Raw genomic sequence first — 24,045 nt, forward strand, 5'->3', positions numbered from 1 at the left:
TGATGAGCCGTTCCATTATGTAATCCCACCACCACCTTCAACCCACCCATCACCCTGCCCTTATACATATCCCGCACCGTAATTGTTCACACGTACAGTATATATTGAAGCCACAGCTCATAATAAGATTTATTACAAAGACTAGAATACATTACATTTTATGTAAACATTAGAGCATAAGTACATTTACCCCTCCTCTGTCAACACAGGGACAGAGATGTTCATAAACATACCACTGTCTCCAGGCTATGAATAGTTCTGTCATTAACCTTGGGTCATCTATAGAGAGGCAGCATGCCATAAACCCACAATACATGCGATCCTAGACTGATCTGTATGAGTGGGATAAAGGATATGTGTATTTATCAGACATATAGTCATTTATAATAAGAAAGTGGTAGCAGAACATTTAAATTAAGAGGCCATTGTCATCCTACTTTATAGTAAGTGCCTAGTTGCACTCAGATACAGTTTCCTCATTCGTATTCATAGTCATATGTATAGCGATACCAGACAGAGCTGTTTTTTCCTTTGCTATGTTAAGGCATCAATTTACATAGATACATGGTATAAACTAGTCACCCAGTTTGAGGCAGATCATTGTTTATAAATGAATTGTATATCAAAATGGTTGCCCTTAGTTATTGCACATCTAAAGAATAACCCAAGAGAAACTCGTAAGTCTTACACAATTAAAAATGTGCAACGCCTCCAGCAGAAACACATTAGGCACAGGAAAGTATTTTGTCTTTACTGATTATCAACATATTGTATCAATTCTGTATGTACTGCGGACAGATATCATGATCCATATAAAGACTTATGTTTGTTGTACACGTCCACTGAGGTGCCACTTACTGCAGAGTTTGAATACTCCTTTTGGCCAAGATTTAGCATTTGTTTTTCTCAGTCACACTACCAGGAAGTCAATTACCAAGCCACTGCTAAAAGCTGCCAGTTTGAGTTTAATTTATTCTTTTCTGTATGTAAAATATGCCCCTGACACAAAATCCTGAAATATTTTCATGTACGTTGTTCAAGAGAACATAAACCTCTGTCAATACATCCTCATAATTAATTGTCCACAGAGGTCAATTGTACATGCACTCCATAACAACTTGGAGCATAATATGACTCTCCAAAACCATTACAAATCACTGTTAAAAAATATCACTTGAAACATAGTTTCTACTTCCATAAAGTTATGGAACCTTTTTCAACATGGCAACAGTAAAAACTACAAGAACTGTCATTATAGTTTTTTTAAAATGCCCTGACTCGCGGTTGGAATCGGGAAGCCAACAGCGGTCTCCTTTTGCCATCTATTGATCTAACTACCCATTCAACCTGCCTCCTCCGAATAATGCAAATTGTCACCTGATATTTGACGTCATCTGAATTGCGTCATTTCCACGGGTCATAATTACTATGGCCGCCAGGTGGCATAAAACTAACTATTGTTTTTTCCAACTAAATTTTAGACCTATACTGTCGTTTTTCTCGTGAGGATGGGCTGACCTTGGTGTATTCATACACCATAAATTATGTCACAATTTTAAGTATTAGATCTTGCATTTCACTCAAATGGAAAGTTCCCAGTGTCACTCTGATTTAAAATGTAGCTGTCTTGCCTTGTAGGTAGATAATGATGTTCGTTGTATTTACAAGTGAACAAAGAGTCGCCACATAATAAAACCTTCAGGCCTCCTCCAGAAGATGAAGCTTATGAATAATACTGATGAGGCTCTACATTAGATTACATTACAGGAAAGAGCTGATTTTAGAGTTAGTAGATGCTGACAGGAAACCTCTTGTAACACAGGGGATATCTCAACAATTAAAACTGAATTGATTTAACCATGGAAGAGGATGCAGACATCTCGTATGCTGTGTATATTTAATTAATAAGGTTTAAAACAGGAGACTGTGTCTTGGCATAAACAAAGAGTGATTTCATTAAACTGTGCAGCATTTGTGTCAAAATACAACAAGGCTAGGCCAGCGTAAATGCTAATTACATCTTTTGATGGGATGCAGCTTCCCTCTGCTTTCCATGTCTTTGTTTCTCTGAGCAGGAGAGGATAGGTGTGTTATCATGAGTCACAGCGACACAAAGCCATTCTCTGTGGCTCCCTGTACACTGACAGGCTCAATTCATCCCAGATGTGTTTGCTTTGTTTGTGTACCCTTGTCATAACGAGGCTGCCCTTAGTTAAATTCAAAAGCAATCATTCAACCAGGCTATGAATGTGATGCCCTTTAACTAGTCTGTAATGTGTTTATGAGGGAAACGCCTGGAGCTTTCATTCCACTGAGTCATATGGTTGGAAAGTAAGAATCTGGAAAGTATAATGGAAGAATTTAATGCTCAATGTATTTAAGATCGCCAGTTCCACAAGTTCAATTACCACAGTGTATGTAATTATTGACAGTTGCGATTCAATAAAATTAAATGTAAATTTGGCTCTCAAATGTTAAGAGATATACATTTCTGGGTGCAGTAGGGTTTTTTTTACAGAAAGTTGGTGGAAGCAGTAGAATATTCACGGTGCACCACATCTACTGTGTGGGTGAGAAAAGGAAGTCACACTTATCAGAGAGGTGCTGTGTGAATCATTCCACTCTCTCACACATAGGAATACCAGGTGGAGAAATAGAGAGCAGAAAAAAATACCACAAGACACACTTAAATAAAGCCACATTTAGCTCTAATGCAGGCTGGCTGCAGTTGGCGAAGAATCTCTTCCATTATAAGGGATCCAAGCTTTAAATTTTGCCCTTCAGAATCGATATGTATAGTGCCGATCCCTGCCTCCGCTGTGTCGGATCAATGTAAAACTCCCAAGGCATGTCATTCACAGAATCCCAAATGGATAAAAACAAAAATCATACACAGATATTATGGCTGTCGAATAGAGCACATTGTACTGCCTGACCACCAAGGAATAGCATGTGCTTGCCCTGCAGTCACCAAGTGTCAGTTAAATCTGCTGTGGCCAATGGGTAGTTTTCTCTGGGTTGTCACTCAAAAGTTGCAGTTCTGTACAAAGAAAAACTAAGTGCTGACATAGAGGAGAAGAGTGGCTTTTACTCTCCAAAGCAAATCTGCCTTCCTATATATATATATCTATATATACAGTAAATATATGTATTAAGACTCACTTCTCTGTGTTCGGTATTGATTAGTTGTGTACTGCTATGTTCTACCAGTGTACTGACTGTATTCTTGTATAATCTGATGTTGTTGATCATTTTGCATTTTGTCTGCCGCTGTGCTACTGTTAGTTGTTTCAACATTCAAGTCTTGACATAAATGTTTATTTTTTAAGTGGGGGTGGGGTTTAATTTTTTATTGAAAGAGGATGTATGAATAATATGGTTAAACAAAAAAAATGTGAACATGTATCAAAAGCTGCATAGGAAGTTTTGACATTATTGAACACAATACATCCTAATGGGCAGTGATTATGTAGCCGCCAGTTATTTTCAGTCAGTCTTTGACCTTGCTCATAAAGTCACAGGGAATTCAAGGAGAAAGTGGAGCACTTTGTCAGATCGGTGGCCGTGTCAGGTGATGTCATAATGACTGTGGTGCTGAGCAAGTTGTCAGTTCAGAATGATGGGAGATGTAGGTACAAGATCTTCAACATATGCTGTATTTTACAGCCAAAGCAAAGACATTTCTGTGAGTAGGACAAGTCAAATATTTTTTTTATAAAACACCAGGAATGTAGGAAAACAGATCTCCCCAATCAAACCACAGAATTCCTGAAAAACAACAGGCTTTGAATGGGTCAAAACACAAAGGGTAACTAAATCTTCTCAGGACTATGTATGTTTTAAGTTCGAATGTAATATGATGTGAAAACACAATTGCATTTTAGAATTTGCAGCATCAGTAACAGCAGAATCGTTGGGTTTCTAGATCTGTGCAATTCACAGGACGTTTGCTATTTGCAATAATGGCACATTAACTGTTCCGGTATTGATCAGATAATGGAGGGGGCTGGTCTCTCATTGCCCGACATACATCGATCTCCATTCATGTAATAATTCAGTAGCAATTATCAAAAAATCTTTGTGGTGGTGGCTGAGAGCTCATCTCAATGTGCTACTACAAGTGTCCACAGAACAATAATGGAGCTTTTAACAGCATAAAAGCGCTAAGTTAATTGACCACTGCTCCAAAGTTGAGCGGTTTGGTCACTGCCATAAAATCTGAAAGGTCTTGCAGCTAAAGTGGAATGGCTTTGCATGGTATGCTTAAGAGCTTCTCTGACTGCAGGATAGGTGCAACCTTGTAGGCATTAAAGATACAGAATACTGATATATCATTTGATTTAATAAAAGATCAACATTTACACTTTGTACTGCCTCCATTTTTATTGCTTCCTCTTGCTTTCTCCACAAATATGTTCCTGTAGTTATTTACCTCTAAATCTTTGTGGCTGGTATGGAGTATTGGAGTATTTTGAGGACAACGCTATGACATTTTGCCAAAAGTACTATGACTAATGCTCTGCACTGCTAACAGTGTAAATATAGTCACCATTTTGGGATACTTTAGACAGAATACAATCTATTTCTTTGATTAGTAATGGAGTAAACTTGGCTACATTTCATTAGAGGCACTTGGCAAGTCTAACCTACATACATGGGGCTTGTCATGTAATGTATAATATAAGCTCCCTGAAAACGATAACTGTTTGTCAGGCTAAACAGATTTAAGATGCCTCTAAGAATGTAATACCTGTAACATAACCAGAATAGTACAAAGAAGATTTATGTACAATGTGTGCTTACATAACTTGGGTAAAAATGTCCAAAGGTTCATCATGCTGCTTTTTCTGAGTCGCAAAGTTGATGGTTTGCTACCATCTAGTGGTAAGATAATGTAGTGGTATGCTGTATGTAAACATGGACATCTACTGGCCACTTCTCAGTTTTACAGTTATTCAGAGATAAATAATTTCATTTAGAGTGCACTTTTCAAGATGCTTGAAGACACTTAAGTATATGTGTATTAGTACATACAAGAACTGACACATTTTTTGCATATTTTATAACGGTATGAATGAAGGTAAAGTTCTTGTTTCTTAAAGAAAATGAAGCTGCTCTTGATGCAGGAACTATTTTTACAAAAATAAGCATACTGAAAATGTTGTGTGAATGTATGAATTTTACGTTTTCAAACTGATAAAACCACCTCAATCTCAAAGAGCTGCACAACTTTGTTACACATTGAATGTCCATACACCAAGACACTTGTAAATAAAGCAGTAGGGGAAGATATTCAAGAGTGTCTTCCTGGTTTAACAGGAACAAAATCCATACTCCCTCCCTCACTGCTTGTCTGACTTGATGGCACCATCAAATGATTTAAGCTGGGACCAGCTCTAATTGGGACAAATTAGATGAAACAACTTCAAATACAACTGTTAATTTCCCTAAATGAATCACATGACCCATAGGAACAAACAAAAGACAAAAAATGACTATAATTGCTCCAGTAACAGAAGACACAGTGATGTAAGGATTCATATGTTTTTAATGGTGTTGCCATTGAATAACTTTTCATTTTAGCAGCATAATGTGTGGATCGAGGTATTTTTAAGTTCTTACACAGGCAAACAACTGAGACATTTAATTGTTTAGAAAAATAGACATTTTGCAATAGTAAACACATACGGTCATGTGCAGAAAAACACTTATTCCTGATGTCTGTGCATAAAAATGTGAAGACATAAATAAATGAGTACAAAAACACATGCACATACACTCATGTTTGTCTTTATATCTTGTGAGGACCCTAATTAACATAATGCATTCCCTAGCCTCTTACCGTAACCTTACCCATCACAACTAAATGCCTAAACCCAACCCCTACCCTAAATTGAACCTAAACCTAATCTAACTTTAAACCGAGTCTTAACCCTCAAAATCAACCTTTGATTGTGAGTGAGTGCGGCTAAAATGTCCTCAAAACACTTCACAACACTGGTTTTCACCAGAAATGGGTTCTCTCAAAGATACACACACACACACACACACACACACACACACACACACACACACACACACACACACACACACACACACACACACACACACACACACACACACACACACACACACACACACACACACACACACACACACACACAGCTTTAGTGGGCAGCAGGCCTCTCCTCCAAATGGTCTTTTTAAGGCTGGCCTCTGTCTGTGAAGATAAGATGAAAACAAACAGTCATTTATGGATGTTTGCATTGTTAAAAAATACAAAAACACATATTCTAATCAAGAGCATGTGCAGTGCAGTTCATGTCCGTCTACAGTTAAAGGGCTAGCATCATATCATCCAAAAAAAAACAAAAAAACATAGCATAGTGAGATGGTCTACTCACTCTTTAGGAGTCTGATCTTTTTTCCAGACCCCAAGAAAGCACATCCTCGATGCTCTCTCCCTTCCAGGAGAGAAGGCTTGAGCGGGAAGGGGAGGACAAACGTTGACACTTGGAGTTCCTGGATAGTGAGGAGTTGAGGGGCGGTGATTCACTGCTGCGCTTCTGGACAGGGACCCTGTGGTCATAGCCCGCCGCCGCTTTCTGCTGAATCCCTTTGCAGCGTGGGGAGCGATGGGTTGGGTGGTGAGGGGCTGGTAAAGGACAATGCTTCTCCAACACTGACAAGTGTCTCTCTGAGGGCTGTAGTGGCTTCTTTACATGTGAGAAGGTACCATTGACTGGTCCTTGAGAGGAGGGAACGTGTGTCTGGGCCTTCTCATGGAGGGGTGGGTCTCTGATGTATCTGGAGGATTTGTCCTCGCTGCTGTGTGACAGCTTGGTAGCTTTCTGTGCGGTGCTTGCATCTTGCATTTGCTCTGCCTCTTGCAGACGAGCCTTCCTGGGTCCCCCAACAGCATTGCGCCGTCGACCAGGCCCGATGCTCGCAGAGGTGGTGGAAGAAGGCGGTTTGGTACTGTGAGATTTGTACTGATTACTTTTGGTTTCCAGTTGTCCCGGTGAGGTAGACTCAAGGTTGAGGCAGCCAGGGGGATAGGATTGTCTGGATCCTGTCCTGACAGGTGATCCTACCGTTGGAGATGTGACATGATGTGACCTGAGACCTGATGATACTTCAGGCATTTTTCTATAATTAAAAAGAAAAAACATGTAGCAGATTAGGTTCCTTTTTTTCAATGTAAATCCACGATATTTAACTTGATCTGGTTCTGATGGATCAGCTGCAGCCTCATTTTATTATGAGTTATTATTCAGTGGTTGAACCTCACTAATGTGAGCAAACATCCCTCTGATTGAGTTCGCTCAACTGCCTGCTGAAGTTCTGAAATCTGACTCCATAAATATGGGCAGGCAAATGCACTACAATGTTTCTGAAATCTGTCAATTGATGTCCAGTAGCAACTTTGGTAAGATTAGAGTACATTTTACACATTTTTATGGTAAATTCTTTCTTTTTGTATCATGTAGGATTTCTTAATTTTGTGTATATTGTGTATATATTCCTTGTATTTGCAAACCTGCTTGGAAATAAATCTGATTCTAAAGAGTATCAGATCAAGTCTCACCATTACTTATTAGATGAATAAAACTAATTTAACTAGTTTGAGAGGTAATGCAAACCAGTACACCACTATACTTCACAGAGCATGAAAAGACAGCAAAAGGCAAAAAATCCCAACATGTTTGTTGTCCAAACAAACTGCTACTGAGTAAATTGTACAATGACTGATACATTTTGTAAACCATACCGGATATGTACTGAGTAATGAATCCCTGCAGGAAGAAACCAGATTAAGCTGCACTTCCCTGCAGTGGATTCAGTGCCTAGTTCAAGGGCAAACACTTGCACACAGTAGACCCTGGCTGGATGTATTTAAGCTCACTGTGCAGCTCCTTTTTCCTCCTTACTGTGTTGTAATAGGTGATATATCTGCTAAGTATAGAGCAGTGATACTCACTTCCTAAAGTGTGTGCTGACGTGGTGCTCCAACATAGCACAGACGGCAAACCGCAGGTGGTGCAAACGCCGGTCAAAGGTGAAGATGCTGCAGCCTAGTGTGTGGCATCCAAAAGTGCATAGCTACAGAGCAGAAACAAGTTAATAAATATAGACACATTCAGGTCTCTTTTGGATAAATTTCTTACCCTGAGTGAACTTTAAATTGAATTAATATTAAAATCCGGTCTCCCCACCTTATTTATAAAAAGAAGGACACTGAAGTAGCACTTTTATTACATCTGTTTTTCAATCTCTAAATTCATAAATCACAACTGCTTAAAATTGACATTTTCCTCTTAAAACAACACAAATACAGAATAACTGCTGAATAGGTCTGAAGTGGGCTACCGGTTGCTGCTTTGTTTCTGCATGTTTTGGGACTCACCCCAAGGGGTTTGGGGTGCCAGGGTGTGGCAGGCAGGTCTATGGCTTCGTCCTGCTCATCATCTTCATTATCCTCGCTTGACAACAGGTTTTGGTTGAAGGGGAACGGATGTTGAACCTCCACTTTCACAGTACTGTCGTCTTCTTCCTCCTCTGGAAAGCTTTCTGATGGATCCTTGGACCTGCTTTAAAGGTAAAAGAATACAAAAAATAAGGAAGACGCATTATGTTAGAAAATCAATGTGGGAAAAAAATCCTCAGATAGAAACACCATGTGGATAATGATCTTTGAGATTACTATTCAGAACATGAATTTTCCAAAAAGCTGTTTTGTTTTCTGTGTGTGTGCACTTGTCCTGGTGTTTGACACTTTCACTACCTGTCATCTGTTGTGTCAACTCAAGTATGATGAAAACATTCTAATAAAAGCAAACATCGATTTAGTGCATCACAACTTTATCTCCAGTGCCTTTCTTTGTGTGAAAAACATCATACTCTGTACCTGAGCATGTGGCAGTTGTTGCTGAAGTTGTTTTTATTGCGCTGGGTTGCTATTTTCTCTTCAAAATCCTCCAATGGTTGCTCCTTGTCTTTTGATTTGACAGGAAGCTGCTCCATGTCTCGACCTGCTGAAGGTGTTCTCTGCTGCACTGCCAACTGATCAAAGGTTTTCGTCCTACCCGACGCTCCCTGCTGCTGGTGGATGGAATCAGTCTGTATAGGAAGAACAGCACAGCAGAAAAAAAAGAAAACTTACACATTTCAAATAACCTGGACTCATATCTGTTATCATAATGATCAAAAATAAAGCTAGGAGGTAACAACACTACAACACTGAATAAAAGATCATGAAAAGGCAGAGTTTACATTGCATATAAGCTCCCGGTTGCACAGCTTCTTCCTTTCTTGATCCACAACTCTGCCATGTTTATTCAGGTCACATTCCTTCTCTATAGGAAATAAAAGCAAACACAGTAGTCAGTCAGCAACAGCAGGACACAGATGACATTATCCATGATCCAGACCACAGATACTACAACATATTATACCCCGGCAAATACACTGAATGTGCAGGGGTCTGCCAATTCAGAGACATGTGGCAAAACAGCAGCGAACAGAAATGACAGAAGCAGACTCACTGTCACTGTTTTTGTGAATCCGGCTGTAGGTTCTTGTTCCCCGCAGAGGACTGAGAGACTCACTGGACTGCCCAGCTGTGGGCTTCTGCACAGGGGATCTCTCTGACAGAGAAGGGGAGGAAGTAGAGGAGGAACAGTGGCCAGGAGGCAGGGGTACTGAGTGCCACGGAGGAACCCTGGAGCGAGGCGTGGAGGCAGAGTGATGTGGGAGGGGAGGGTTCTCCCGAGGTAACTTCTGCACTGAAGGTAAACTGCGAAGTTAGAGACGTAAGTTTCAAAATTAACTTGTGAGATTCATGCAATTAAGACCTGCAATTTATATATAATAAAAGTGATTCAGGTTTCTGCACTACTTAGCAGTATTTATTTATTGTTACACTAATGTCTCTGTTGCAATGTAGCTTGAATGTTATTCTCCCTTGTAAGTCGCTTTGGATAAAAGCGTCTGCTAAATGACTAAATGTAAATGTAAATGTAAATGCAAGGATTCAAGGAGGGCAGAGTACCTCATGACAAATCAAGCTGAGCATTCTCCTACAGTAAGTTTGTAGTATACAATCTTAAACAGTACCTCAAAGACTCCTTCTGGGTCTTGGTAGGCCTGTGCTGATGGACAGGTAACGCTGCTGAGGAGGGGACACTGGCTTCATGACATCTACCATCCTTCTGCCTCTCTCTAAAGGTGGAAAGATTTTTGAGAGGCTGGCCAGGGCGAGGTCGCTGCTGTGGAGCCAAAGTAGATGACTGGCCGCACATCTTTGTGAGAGGACCATGTCGCCTCTCGCAGTGCTTCTCAAAGGCTTGAGGCTTCACCACCTGGCCACAGTGGCCACACACCACCACATAGAAATCATCATGTGCTGGGCAGTGACCATATATGTGCATATCTGTAGAGGAGAATACAAAATAGAGTCAAAGTAAAATACATTTCCTAACGTGACATTGAACTTAGTTTCATTAGTCGCCACCTTTACCTTCTTTCCAGAGGGTCATGGTCTCACAGTGGTTACTCCCATACTTGCTGCTGTCTTCAACGTTAGACCCAGCTGCATTAAAAGGCAAAACGGTAAACATGAAATATTGACATGGGGCATTCCTGTAGTCTCTTCCGAAAAGCCAGAAACAGCTATTTTCATTTCAATTCATGCTCCAGATTGGGGAGCCTTTCGCAGGTTTAACTAGTACATTTAAGTTAATTTATCCAAAAGACAAAAAAGAAGAACCCTGCCTATTGAAACTTCTGGATCCATTCATATAAAATGCCAACAGCCCCCTTGTTGTCTGATCAAGCGACTGTTTGTGTTGGTGTCAACTTTGGTGTTAGCAAGCTGGACAAATCCCTCTTAAGTGAATTAATGTTGTTGTTTGTTGACATTAGCTGAAAGGGTAACGGTGATTTTACATGTCCACAAGTGAGCCTGTATACATGTTGTGTTATATGAACAACTGTTTTCAATCTTACAAGCCGAAGAAACAATCATTTAAATGTGTTTTTGTCTGTGCCGGTTATTGTTATGAACCCACCCTGCACTAGGACCTAGCGGGTCTTTTGTTTGGGTTGCGCTTTATGCCGCCGCTCTGTCTCTGTGTGTGCGTAACGACAAATAAATCACAGGACACGGACACTATGACGTGATGAAAACCGGGTTTGGGACAGAGAGTGGAACTCACCGTCAGATGGTAAAATATTCGCCCTATCTACCCAACAACTCCAGTTTAATCCGACAAAATCGTCGAGATTAGGATTTCGCCGATCCAGCGCGGCCATTGCTGATTTTGCGCGTTCGCGAGGTGACGCCGTCAATTCACGCGCATCACACCCGCGTCACAAGGCTCGCGCCCGCGCTAAACGGGACATAATGCCATGTTAATGCGAGGCTGTCTTTAATACATGATGTAGAGTTAGCTCCCGGACAAAGAGTGAAAGTGTGACTAGTTGTCCTTAAATTCAATAAATAAATTCAATAATTTCCTTAAATCATAATAATCATTCATTTAGCGTTGAAGTTACCAGGTTGTCACTGAGGTAGTGTGACCAAATATAATGGTGAAAAAACATGTAGAACTATTTAAAGAAATATAGCTTGAAAATAATGCCTTTGTTAATTTTTTAAAGATCGAGAATTGTAAATATATATCAAAAATCTTTAGGGTCATTTTTATAACTAGTAGAATAAATATACAAACTATAGCAAATATCATATAAATGTGATGCTTGAGATGTCAGTTATTCCTTTCCTTGTTCACAGATGGGAATTCATCATCAGATTTCTTGCTGGATTTTCACACATGCACCACAACTGACTTTAATGACATTTCTGAATAGCAATATGGATAAATTGTAGGCAAAAGCCATTTTTATTCTGTGCAGAATTAGAGGAAATAATATAGAGTGGTCCCATTCACTAGTTGTGATCATACCCTGCAGCATTTTACCTCATACATAGCATTTTGGAATTTGATTTACTCAGGGGGGTCTTTTAAAGTAGGAATGCCTCACAGAAAATAATAATTTTTACTAGCAATCGATCAAATTACTAATTTTTGATTACACAGCTATATGTTGAATGAACAGTGCAAAATCACAATTTCACAAAGACCAAGGTGTTTTTTAAAATTTGTGTTAAACACACCAAAACCTAAAAATATTTGGTTTATAATGTTAAAAGAGTGAAAAGCAGCAACCCTTCACATATGAGAAGCTGGAAATAGAACATGACTAGAGATTGACTTTGTTTGCTTTATAAATTACTTGCATGCTTAATAGATTTAATATTTTTAATCCATTTTTGTTAAGACGTGAATTACAACCTCTACATTTTCAACCAAGCTTAACTTTACTGGGCAAATATAAACACATTAAGATGTTTGGTGAGTTCAACAATAAACAGCCAACTTGTACATAGTTTCTAGATTTTAGCATGAAGGTTTTTTGTTTCTGTTTTAGGGAAGTGTTAGCACAAATGAATCAGCAGGCAGTGATGTTTTCACATCTGACTCACTGACAGACCACAGCATTGTGAGTGTAACTGAAAACTTGACTGGACTGATGAGGGTCAGGAGGATCATTTGAAGGAGGCCTCTGTGACTGACTGTGAGTGTGTGTGTGTTTGTGTCTGTATGGGATGTTTTCAGAGTCAGATACTGATAATACCTGACAGAGACAGCATGTCTGCCACCCAGTGTGTGTCAAGCTGCATTGCATGTTGCCTGGCCTTGCTTTCTGAATGCCTTATCGGCAGAAATTAATAAAACAAAATAATAACAAAACTCAGAAATCAGCTTTTTTTAAGTGAGAGAGGAAGTGTGGCATGACTAAATAGAGTCCATTTAGTGAATCCAAAGCTCAGTGTGTGAAAGATTCTTGCATAAAATCAACAGTAACAATGAATCCAGTTCTTGTTTTTAATGACACACAGCATTTCATGTCCACACTGTCCAGTACTGCAGTTTCATCCATGTGACACTTTTATCGACACAGAGGTGAAGTAGAGAATCAAGAAAGGCTTTCATCAAAGTAAGAAATCATTATCATGGCAATAATAGAGAAACAAATAGCTTGCCTTCCCTTATAACTACGTGGAGGTAGAAGCCAAGATAAAGCAAGATTTTTTTTAAATGCAGTTAATTAACAACAGGTTAGTTATCAGACAAATAAAAATGAGTAGAAAAACAACAACTAGGTAAAGTTATAAAGTTGATTGTACATTGGTATTGAAATATTACAGGACCTTGATGGGCAATTGTCCTATAAATTCCTTGATTTGAACATTATAAACATGCAGGACAAAGATAAAAAAATGCCCTACTTTCAGAAAAACATCTGCAAATAATACCAAATAAGTAATAGTTTTAAATGTTAAGTTCAAAAAGAACTAGCATGCTCCAAACAAATACATCCAACGCCTATAACAAAATATTCAGCTGTTGTGCTAAAATAGCGAGATTAGCTTAACATAATGAGATGATGAGGTGCAACATAGCAATGAAACAGAAAAAAAAAACCAAAAATTGCTTTACAGTTAATCTCATTGGCAACTGAATTATTTTTCCAAATTACTATTACTAAGTAATAGTAATTACTAAGTACTATTTAAAATTAATTCATTTTAACTCAAATTTCTGATACCTACATTTTTTGGATTGGACTGCAATTTTATTTTGTGTACAGTCTACATTTGTGATAATAACAATTGCACTTCAAGTATTTCATATTAATTATTTATTTTGTCATTTGTACTCTCAATAGCCCTGAGTTTTGGAATGATGGCAGTAAACATGGAGACCGATTATGGTGTATCACTAACAAGGCTAAACAGTACACACCTGCGGTACTTTCCTGACCTGATTTCAGTCTGAACAACTCACGTTTTAGTACCTTTCGAAATGAATTTGAAATAATAGTCCTAAATTTAAAATGTATGTTTTGCAAAAAAGGAGCAGTCATATTTTGAAATGTGTGTACCTTGTAATCTACAGCAATTGAACAATTAGTACCAAAATAACTCATTTAACAACACTACATGTTAGACAGTTAAGAAATGAGGAAGCTGTGCAGTTACGATGGCCTGACTCCCCCCTCGGTGTCAGCAGGCGGGCTGGCTGTTTGGTGGAAAGGTGTTTCCTTGTAGATGAACCAGCAGTTTCCACCCCACAGGATGAGGTTAAGAAAACCAAAAATCTGCCAACAAATAAGAGATAAATCATACATGTAAAGTATGTCAGGCTATGCTTGCGCACACATTTTAAAGCGTGTTTGAAAAAGAATAAATCACAAACAACATGACTTACCACTGAGGCGTTTAGTCGGCCCATGTGAGGCATAGCACCTGGGGTGCACTTGTTCTTGGGATCCTTGCAAACCTCAATAACAGACACAATGGTTGAAGGACTGGTGGCCCACTTCACATCGGAGAGGCCTTTAGCCCAAGCAGAGGATGATGCCAGCCACATAAATGCGAAGGCCGCAGTCACCAGCAGGTCCTTACAGCATAGAGCAGTACAGAAATATTATCAGTATAATATCAGTATGAACACTTTCACTCTAGGAGCGTTCTTGGACTGAGATTAAATAGTGCAGTCAGTTAGTTGCCTGGGAACCACACCCTTCCAACTCTTTCATTTACACAAGTCTGTTAAATGCACTTCCTTTGACCTCCTTGTTGGACTCAAGCATGAAGTGGACTCCTTGAAATTTTACACAGAAGGCACAAAATATAAATACTGCCTGCATAGATTAAAGATCCACCCATTCTGAAAACACATGCATATTTTTCTGCTTCAAATACAACTTTTTGATAATACACACTGTGTCATTTCATCTCACTTAATTTCGAAGCTATCTATGAACAAGCATTTCATAAAAACACCTGAGAAACATGGAGAATCCAGACAAACATACCACAGTGGGGCCACGACTTGATTCCCTGTACAAGTGCTGGTAACCCAAATAGAGGACCAGTGTAGCAGTGCTGTAGAGAAAGGCAAACACTCCGATGCAAACGTAAAACTGTGCCGAGGATGTGTGGTCTCCAGTCAGGTAGTAAGAAACGGTGGTAGTTTGATTAACTTTACAGTCAGGAACATCATACGGATGCTGCATCAACCTGTGTAAAGACAAAAAGCATCATTTTTATTGTGATCTTAAAAGTAAACACACACTTCCCACTAAATTGATCCCCCACTGTAGAGACGTGTGTTTGCTCACACACACCTGAACGGGTAGTTGAAGTTTGTATGTATTTCCTGACTGGCTGCCCCAGCACACTGGATGTTGACACTGCTCATGCCGCTGTAACCTCCAGTCGTAGCAAAGGCAAATATGGAGAACACCTGCAATAACGGACACAAGATAAGAAGAAACACATTGGCCTAGGAAGGATGTTCAGGACAACGTGCTCATCGAACTGTTGCTCACACACTTTTAGAGACACTTCCCTTTAGTTTTTGCAACACACGCTTGACAGGAAGTAATTCTTAATCATAGGATGAGTGCTGTGAGTTACAGTATGTGCATAAAGTTCACAGCAGAAGTTCTTAAGATTAAAATCACACAGATGTAGAGAAATACTAGTATACTGAGAATTATGATTTACCTGACAGCAGAGGCATAATTATATAACGACACCTGCAGGTAAAAGCTATTGTTATTTTGGTTGGAAACGTTTTCAAGCATCATCTCAACCTTTACAGTTAGTAACCAAATGTACTCTTTCCTTCTTTTTTAACATTATCTTTAATGGTTTTAGGACATAACAACCCTTGAGCAGAATATTTCAACAATGTACAAAAATATAATCACATAGATGTCAGGTCAGCCTACCAGTCCCTTTCCTCCCACAACCACCCACCCCCCATACATTTGTTGGCTGTGATATGGTCAATGCTAACAAATTTGTGTATGTTTTCAATTCATTTTATCATAATTGTGTCATCAGTGGAGTTATTCTTGATAATGTGGGGGTGGTCATTCTTGTGCTGTCATTAAGCACATTTAGTATTGAGGCCCCAGTATGAATTTAGATATGGGCAGGCCCAGAGCATCTGTATCAGTGTTCCTATTCCAGTTTTACATCTTGAGCAAGAACTGGGAATAGTGGGGTTTTATTATGAACTCTTCCTCTACATTATAAGGTGCTAATAGCTACAGGTGCTCCATTAAACATGCAAACACTTATAAGTTTTAGCTTCAGGGCTGACATCTACTGATCTGATATTTACAGACACATAAACGCCACTTGAGCTACAGTTCATACCATATTTGAAACGGTCTTACAGCTCAAAGGATGAGCTGCATAGCTTCACCATGCGTGCAGTGGGTCACAAGACAAACAGCATAATCCATTAGTAAGGTATTTTTGCTACCAAGAATTAACAGCTCATGTAAAACATATCCCGCCATAGGCCATATGGTAAAAAAACAAACAAAAATAGGTTTAGGAGGAAACTTACCCATTCTAGCAAACGGATAAAAGCCAACGGCTCTTTCAGGGGCCCCAAGTCAAGATTAAACCCAGAAGCCAGCACTTTCTGTTGAGAAACGCAGATGCAAAGTTGAGAAAAGGCAGAAGTCGCGCACAGTGATGTGTGTTTGTTGAAAAGTGTCCAATCATGATGCGCTATTAAACGTTTTCACTTTTCCGATCTGCCCTTTTACCTGGCCAACGGTGTTCATCGTTTTTGGAGGAGCAAAACACCTTTAGTATCGATTATGTGTCTCCTCTGCGGGTCTGTATCTCCTCCTTTATGATCTCCGGGCTTGTCAAACTTTTCTCGAACTTCAGTGAGTCGTAGTAGGTGACACGTGATCAGTGACGTTATGGCGTCGCGAGGGGCGCTGCTGAGTGATACAAGGAAAAACAAATGCTGCTTTTAAAAAACGGAAAAAGAGGATGTTATTCATTTATTTTGTAACTTCTCATTTCGTGTTGTATTTCGGAAAGATTTGGAGAGTTTGTCTGTTTGTTTTTTTAAATCAAACGTAAGAGGTGTATCGAAAAAAAGTTTCATATCCATAAAGCCAAAATATCAAAAACGACCCAATCTAAGTTATTTTTAATTTAAATAAAATCTTATTTTGAGTCTCTACAATAGCCTCTGTAAAAAATAAGAAAAGAAAATCTATTCAGAATGTTTTAATTGAAGATGTCTGTCATTTACTTTTTCTTTATTTAGTTATTTTGTCTTTCTTTCTATTAAAATCAGTATATATAATTTATACTCTTTTTCTTTTCTTTTTTTAATTTCTGAATTAGAAGGACTAGTTGTTTGTATATTCTTTGTTTATTCGATTGTATATTCTGTTCAACAAAGATTATGGGTGGATTTATGAATGTCAGCATCATATACATAGCCTACAGTTTGTAGTCAGTACATAGGCCTAATACTACATCAAGATTTTGTAAAACTAAAATAAAAAAATAAAAAAGAGGATAATTTTAACACTCAAACCAACCATTTACTTAAGTTGGAAGCCAAGGATGCAATACTATATAACAACACAAAACAAAAGTTTTCACTTTACAGGGAGTCATTAATTGTACTGGGTTTTACTTAGTTCTCCAGGTCTCATCAATTGTTTGAACTTTTCATGATTATATTTGGACAGTATTGAGGCACATCCAACTTATCAACAATAGGAATTGTGCATGTACAATTAGTGTGCTAAAGAAATCAGATTGTATTGCCTACCTTATTATTAACCCATTATTATTTACCCAACAAAATGAAAGTGAAGTAATGCCTGTTGTTATCTTATTTCATTATGATGCCTTATTGTTTTCCGTTATTGCCTTAATGTTGCACATGTGTGACACTTTCTATAAATAAAATGAAAAATAAAGTGGTGTTTTGGTGATGAACTTCATGATTTCAATCCTTGAATGTTTTTAAACTAGTCTATATTGCACATCATTTTTACTATTCATCACATGTAACTACTGGATACTAAAGATCAGTCTACATAAGTCTACACATGTCCCTATTGCCGCTTCAACCAGTATAAAGTATAAAGTGCAGACGAGCTGCTACATTAAATTTTGGTCTTTCGAGCCGGATTGAAGTAACAAAAGGACAATATGGACAGTGCAGTGACAGAGCAGGAAGAGGCCCAGAGCAAGCCCCACAGAGTGAGTCGTCTCCCCCTTCACCTAGCTGCATACCAAGTTGGATATCACCCTCCAGGCTCCCATCCTCCAACAGCTTCTTCTCAAGCCGAAAGCAGACACAGAAGCGGCACGAGGAAGGCCCTCAGTAGTATCCAGCAGCAGTTCATGATCCGGAAGAGGCTCCACTCACTCCTTCTACCCATCTCAAGCCCTCTCCCCTGTCCAGACTGCAATTCTGGAGGAAAATATTAAACAACGTGAACTTGAAACCCTTCGCCAGCAGATGGAAAAGGACTCAGTGGCTGACTTAGAGTACCAGCAGCTGCAGGCCCAGGCAAAGGCAGCACAGCAGGCCCAAGAGGAGGCCAAAGAAGCATTAACAAACCGTCTGGAGAGGAGTTGTCTGACCTAGAAGTAGCCAAACTGGTCACTTCCATGCTTACAGCTGACATTAACGCTGCTTCTCATGAGACTCCCTCATCACCATCCCCTGCTGCATCAATGCAGGCAATACACACCGCCAATGCTGCACAGTTGACAGTACCTGCACCCTCATCTGCTGCAGCACCACCTGCACCACATAACCCTGCATTACCACTCTCTAGCCCACAGTCCCCAGTATCACCGACAGCTCCGGCAGCCCCAACTGTGCTGTCAGTAATATGTCAGACAGTCCAGTAATACAGCCCCTGCCGGCAACTCCAGCACCAATGCCAGCCTCACCCGCTGCAGCACCGCCTCCACCAGTGCCACCTGCAGCCCCAGTCACACTGCCTACAGTAGATCATTGGTGCAGCACCCCACATCGAGCACAGCGCCCTCCTATGATGCACCAACTCTCTACAATCCTGCAACGTGTTATGCAGCCTGGCAGCCTTACTCACCGCCACAACCTCCAGCAGTCACACAACTGAAGCCCACAGCCATTTCCTGCAATATCCAGGCATTCCTGACATTAGCTGCTCCCTATCCTGGTCTACCACCACAAACTGGGGCAGAACTGTTAATTGCCTCAGCATATGGCATCCCTAGGCCGACTCTGACAGTGTTTGAGAGTGGATGTGAGAGTGACTTTGCTCTCCTGAAAATGGCACTGGACAATCTCCTAAACAGTCACAACCACCTCAGCGAGCAGTACAAATATCAAGTGTTGCTCAGCCACCTGAAGTTACCCAGCGCCCTCCAGCTAGCCAAGGCTTACTTGCACCACTCACACCCATACACCACTGCACTTCAGGCACTGCAGGACAAATATGGTCAGCTTAGACAGCTCGTTCAGTCAGAGCTAGGTGCCATCCTGAATACCCCTGCACTTAAGATGGGTGACGCGAATGCCTTCGACTCCTCTGCCCTATCCGTGCAATCCTTAGTGGGCATGCTGCAAACCCTTGAAAGCCAGAACGGCTACGAACTCTTGTGCGGGTCCCATGTTGACCGGCTGCTCAGTAAAATGCCACCCTCCTCCAGAGACAGCTTCGTGGAGTACTGCCTTAATCGTCACATTCTGCAGTCAGGTACAGACCGAACCTACACCCTCCCAGACTTAGCTGCCTGGCTATAGGTTAAGTCACAAGCTAAGCGGATCTCTAGTCGTGCTGCAGCTTTATATCCTACTGACCTCCCTAAGCCAATCAGGAAGGACAGAGGGGCCTTCGACCAGAAGGAAAGGTCAACACCCGTTCTTTTCACTCTTAACAATGAAACCGCTACATCTGAGCCTGCCCACACCAAGCCAAAGCCTTACTGCCCTCACTGTGACAATAGAGACCACCACCTCAACTCCTGTGATAACGTTAAGAAGCTCAGCACCAGTCAGATCGTCACATGGATAAAGGAAGGTAAAAGGTGCTGGAAGTGTGGCCATAACCATGCTACAGAAAACTGTAACCTCAAGCGCCCTTGCAAGACCTGCAAAGAGCAACACCTCACTGTGCTGCAAGACTCAATCCAGCACACCTCCAATGCAGTCCTCATGCTGACCTCACCAACCACAAAGATATACCTTGATCGCCCGAACCGTTCTCAAAGAGTGATGTTGAAGGTAGTGAAGGTCCTTATACACAATGGTAGCCACACTATGGAGGCTCACGCAATCCTGGATGATGGGTCTGAAAGAACCATTGTTCTTTCACCTGTCGTACAGCACCTCAAACTATCTAGGACTCCTGAGACTCTTCCACTGCAGACAGTCCACCAGGAGATGAAGCAGCTAGGGGGGCTAGCTGTATCCTTTGAAGTTTCGCCGCCATCCAGACACACTGAGAAATATCGGATATCCAACGCCTTCTCCGCTGATAGCATGAGTTTGTCAGAGCAAAACTATCCCGTAGCTGCTCTCCAGAGAACCTACCACCATCTGAAAGGCTACAATTAGAGTCAACACAGATGATGTACAGCGCAATGCAACTCCTCTTCTCCGGTGCTCTCCAGTCACCAGTCTCCATGCACCTAAAGAGGCTGTGCTGCCCAACACCTGTGCAGAGCCTTACCAAAGTGAACTCAAGAAGGCCACCTTTATTGGAGTTGTTACTGCAGTGGCTGCTACAAAACTACCTGACCCAAAGCAGTTTCACACCTGGAAAGAACTCATCAGTGCTACTGCGAGGTCCCTTCACGGGGCGGCAGCGCCCAATACTGATATAGTGTGCGAAGCCTCAAATTACATCACAACCGAGAGAACGCACCTAGCTCAGGCTCAAGCAGACTCCTTCCCTCAGGAAGTGAAGGCCCTCAAAGCTAAACGGCCCATTTCCTCATATAGTCGTTTTAGCTCCCTTGCACCTGAGTATGTAGAAATCACTGGACTTCTCAGGTTTGGAGGCAGACTTGTCGGACTGCAGATATGTAACCAGAGACAATCCACCCTATCGTCCTTGACCCATCACACCACGTCACCAAGTTACTCATCAGAGACTGTGATGAGGAGCTACACCACCCTGGGTCTGAGCGTGTATTAGCAGAGATGTGCCGCCGGTACTGGGTTCTTCGGGGTCGAGAGGCGATACGCAAGCACCAGCATATGTGCACAGTGCATAAGTGCATGACAACAAGATGCTTGCACTTAGACCTCCTGGAAAGCCTTGACACTGACGCCTTCTTGCTCTCCCTACGTCGCCTTGTGGCTCGCAGAGGCAAACAGTTTGAGGTGCTCTACGACAATGGAATAAATTTCACCGGAGGATGCCGTGAGTCTCCTGTCCCTATCGCTGCTTCAACCAGTGAAAAGTATAAAGTGCAGAAGAGCTGCTACATGCACATTAACACACTTTTATACATTGTTACTCATGCAGTATTTTTTTTTTACCAGCAACCACAAACCTGTATATAGTAACAATGTGACCTTTATATAGATTGTTCTTTCCTGTAACCTCTATTGTAGCTGCAGGTTTAATTTGTTTGGCTTGATATCTTTGTTGAGCTGTATGTCTTTATCTGTATTGTCCTGTGAAGTTGTCCATTGTTTTGTGTTTTAAGTATTAAGAGCTATTGAGAAAATACTTGCTTGTATGTTTCAACATACTCAGTCAATAAAGTTTTTTCTGATTCTGATATGTATGTATATGCTGAGATTACTGTGCATTATTTGCTGCAGTGTTTATAACATATACTGTAATGTATTTTTTTAATATTTAAAGTCCTGCTCCAGTCACAAATGTGTTTTTTTTTCTTGTTACTTCAGTTGGATGGTTGAGCTTCACTGTGACATTTGTGCTCATATAGTGCATATTACTAAATAAAATCTTGTGTAATCAAGTCATCATAAATTATCACACAGCAAACCTGGAGCAAGGTATTTAAGGCCAGGAGTACTGGTTGTTTCTGAGTCTGTGGGTGTAAAATTAAATCAAGTGTTGTCTTCTGTGAGCACCGTACTGATGTGCACATTGAGGTGACACTGAACATACACTATGCACAGAGGACACTGGAATTCAACATTTGGGTTTTTTGGTGTTTTTTTTAATGTTGGACCCAAAAAAGAGTTTAATCTGGCCATTGTATTACACGCAATTGGCTGAGTTAGCCTTTTAAGTCAGTAAAGTGTGTATTTTATAATGATATGATTTTTATAACTAACTCTAAATAGCTATATAATATCCACCTGCTATTAGAGGTTGCCATGTGTAAAATGTCCATAAAAGCTTATGAGTCCAGAGTGAATTCATAGTAATGGTAATTATTTTTCACTAGAGGTCACTGTTTCCACACACGAGTGTTATTCAATCAACCCCTTTTACCCAAAGCAAGCTATATGCACTTCCCATGACTCTCATCAGAGTAAGCTGAACTCTTTCACACACTAACTATCCTACCCTCAGTTTGGCTCATTGCAAATTCTCTTTCTTGGGCTTGGTAAAAGAGAAATTTTGGTAGACTTGGGCTCATCCCTTAATTTGCCTTAGGCTTTCGTCAACACACTGTGCAGCCAAAGAGGAAGGTGTGCATCCCCGTAGAAAGGCACAGTTTTCATCCTTACAGAGCACATCTCCAAGGAATAAGAGTGGCTTTGTTTCCACCTTTTAATAGTTGACCGGGCTGCCATGGGGGAGGGGCTCCAACTCCATTGTAAGGTCCCCTTGTAAAAGAATGCTGCTCTACAGATCAGATTGTTTGGCTTTCTGTGTGAATCTGGGAATTCAAGAAATACAAAACGCACACACACACAAAGGATATTCATCCGTCTCCAAGACACATTTGAGTGGAACCAATGTGGATTCAAGGTTTCTGCAACCATTTTATTCAAGGTTTCTGCAACCATTGAAATTCCTCCAACTGGTTCAACAGCTTTGTATTTGTTGATGTGATGAGATGATACTTTTTTTGTTGCTGCAGGCTTGCAAACTTGTCAGGCTGGTTTTGCCACACCAGAGGTTTAATATATGAATGATCAGATTCAGCATGACTTTCTAATCTCATCCTCCTATCGTTTACTAGCAGAGTTTCAGTTATCCTGCTAGTAAGACTGGGAAACACTGCCCTATCCCACCCAGCTGTAAGCTTACAGAAGAGATGATCTGGCACACAGTGAGGGTAACTTGATACTGCATATTAGTTTATTTGAATCAGAGTTTGTGATCTGTTGTTTGACTCTGCTCTGTCGGGACTGTGGCAGCCGTGAGTTTGGGGATTTTTTTTTCTTGCAACACATGACCAACAGTCATGGGTTGCAGGTGGTTCCATCCATATGACCCACTGTCCTATCACATGCACAAATGTAATCAAGAACACAATATGACTCAGTACTACCAACAAAATGAATAAATATAATTTGAGAATGCAGTCGGTTACACAAAACATCTGACCTAATTTTATAGAAGCTCAGATCACATGATAAAAAAAAGGTTAGTTATCCTCATGGACCCCATTCTTCTTAACTATGACAACATTAAATATTGTACTCAATAAACTGTATTAATGTCTGCGTAATGAGGGATTTCGTCCAAAAAAAAGAGAAGATAAACAAAGTTACAAAAATGCAGATAGTGTATGGATAAAATATGATCCTTTAAATCAAACTAAATTGAAGTAGGGCTATATATCCACAATAAGATGTACAAATTGTCATTGTTCAGATTTTTGTTAAATTGATACACAAACAGATTTGTCGGAAATTAACAAATTAGTGCCAGGTATTTGTAAAAATGGTCTATAAAATGAGTTAGGTGTATAGCTTAGAGTATATTGTTCTGTGGTGAAGAGGGATGTTCATCAGAAGCCCAGAAGACATTAGTGACCTCAGAGGTCTGTGAGGTCAGTGCTGTGGCAGACGGGGGATGAATAATAAAGTTTGATGGCCACCGGCAGAAGCTCACAATGAATGTGTCATAAACTCTGCTTGTCATGGAGGGGTTGAGAGATGCTGTTCAGGATATTCAGATGTTCACCAGCTTGCTCAG

General features: G+C 40.4%; 2 protein-coding genes across 2 annotated transcripts; both read right to left on the reverse strand.

The window, feature by feature from the left end:
- Window positions 1-6,407: 6,407 nt before the first annotated feature.
- On the reverse strand, window positions 6,408-11,349 carry atxn7l2b (ataxin 7-like 2b; the record flags this gene model as incomplete). The annotated part of the gene is made up of 9 exons (XM_062427085.1): window positions 6,408-7,149; window positions 7,982-8,103; window positions 8,408-8,591; window positions 8,909-9,120; window positions 9,274-9,356; window positions 9,546-9,796; window positions 10,117-10,432; window positions 10,520-10,591; window positions 11,217-11,349. Coding segments are annotated over 9 exons (2,115 nt in total), but the record flags the coding sequence as incomplete, so codon positions are not given.
- Window positions 11,350-12,936: 1,587 nt separating this feature from the next.
- sypl2b (synaptophysin-like 2b) lies at window positions 12,937-16,845 on the reverse strand. Its single transcript, XM_062427745.1, has 6 exons — window positions 16,702-16,845; window positions 16,497-16,574; window positions 15,259-15,377; window positions 14,947-15,151; window positions 14,337-14,528; window positions 12,937-14,226 (listed from the first exon to the last, which is right to left on the reverse strand). The coding sequence occupies exons 1-6, from the start codon at window positions 16,717-16,719 to the stop codon at window positions 14,104-14,106; spliced, it is 735 nt and encodes a 244-aa protein (XP_062283729.1). The 5' UTR covers window positions 16,720-16,845; the 3' UTR covers window positions 12,937-14,103.
- Window positions 16,846-24,045: the final 7,200 nt, after the last annotated feature.

Source organism: Scomber scombrus, chromosome 10 (assembly GCF_963691925.1).
Source record: "Scomber scombrus chromosome 10, fScoSco1.1, whole genome shotgun sequence".
Classification (NCBI taxonomy): Eukaryota; Metazoa; Chordata; class Actinopteri; order Scombriformes; family Scombridae; genus Scomber; species Scomber scombrus.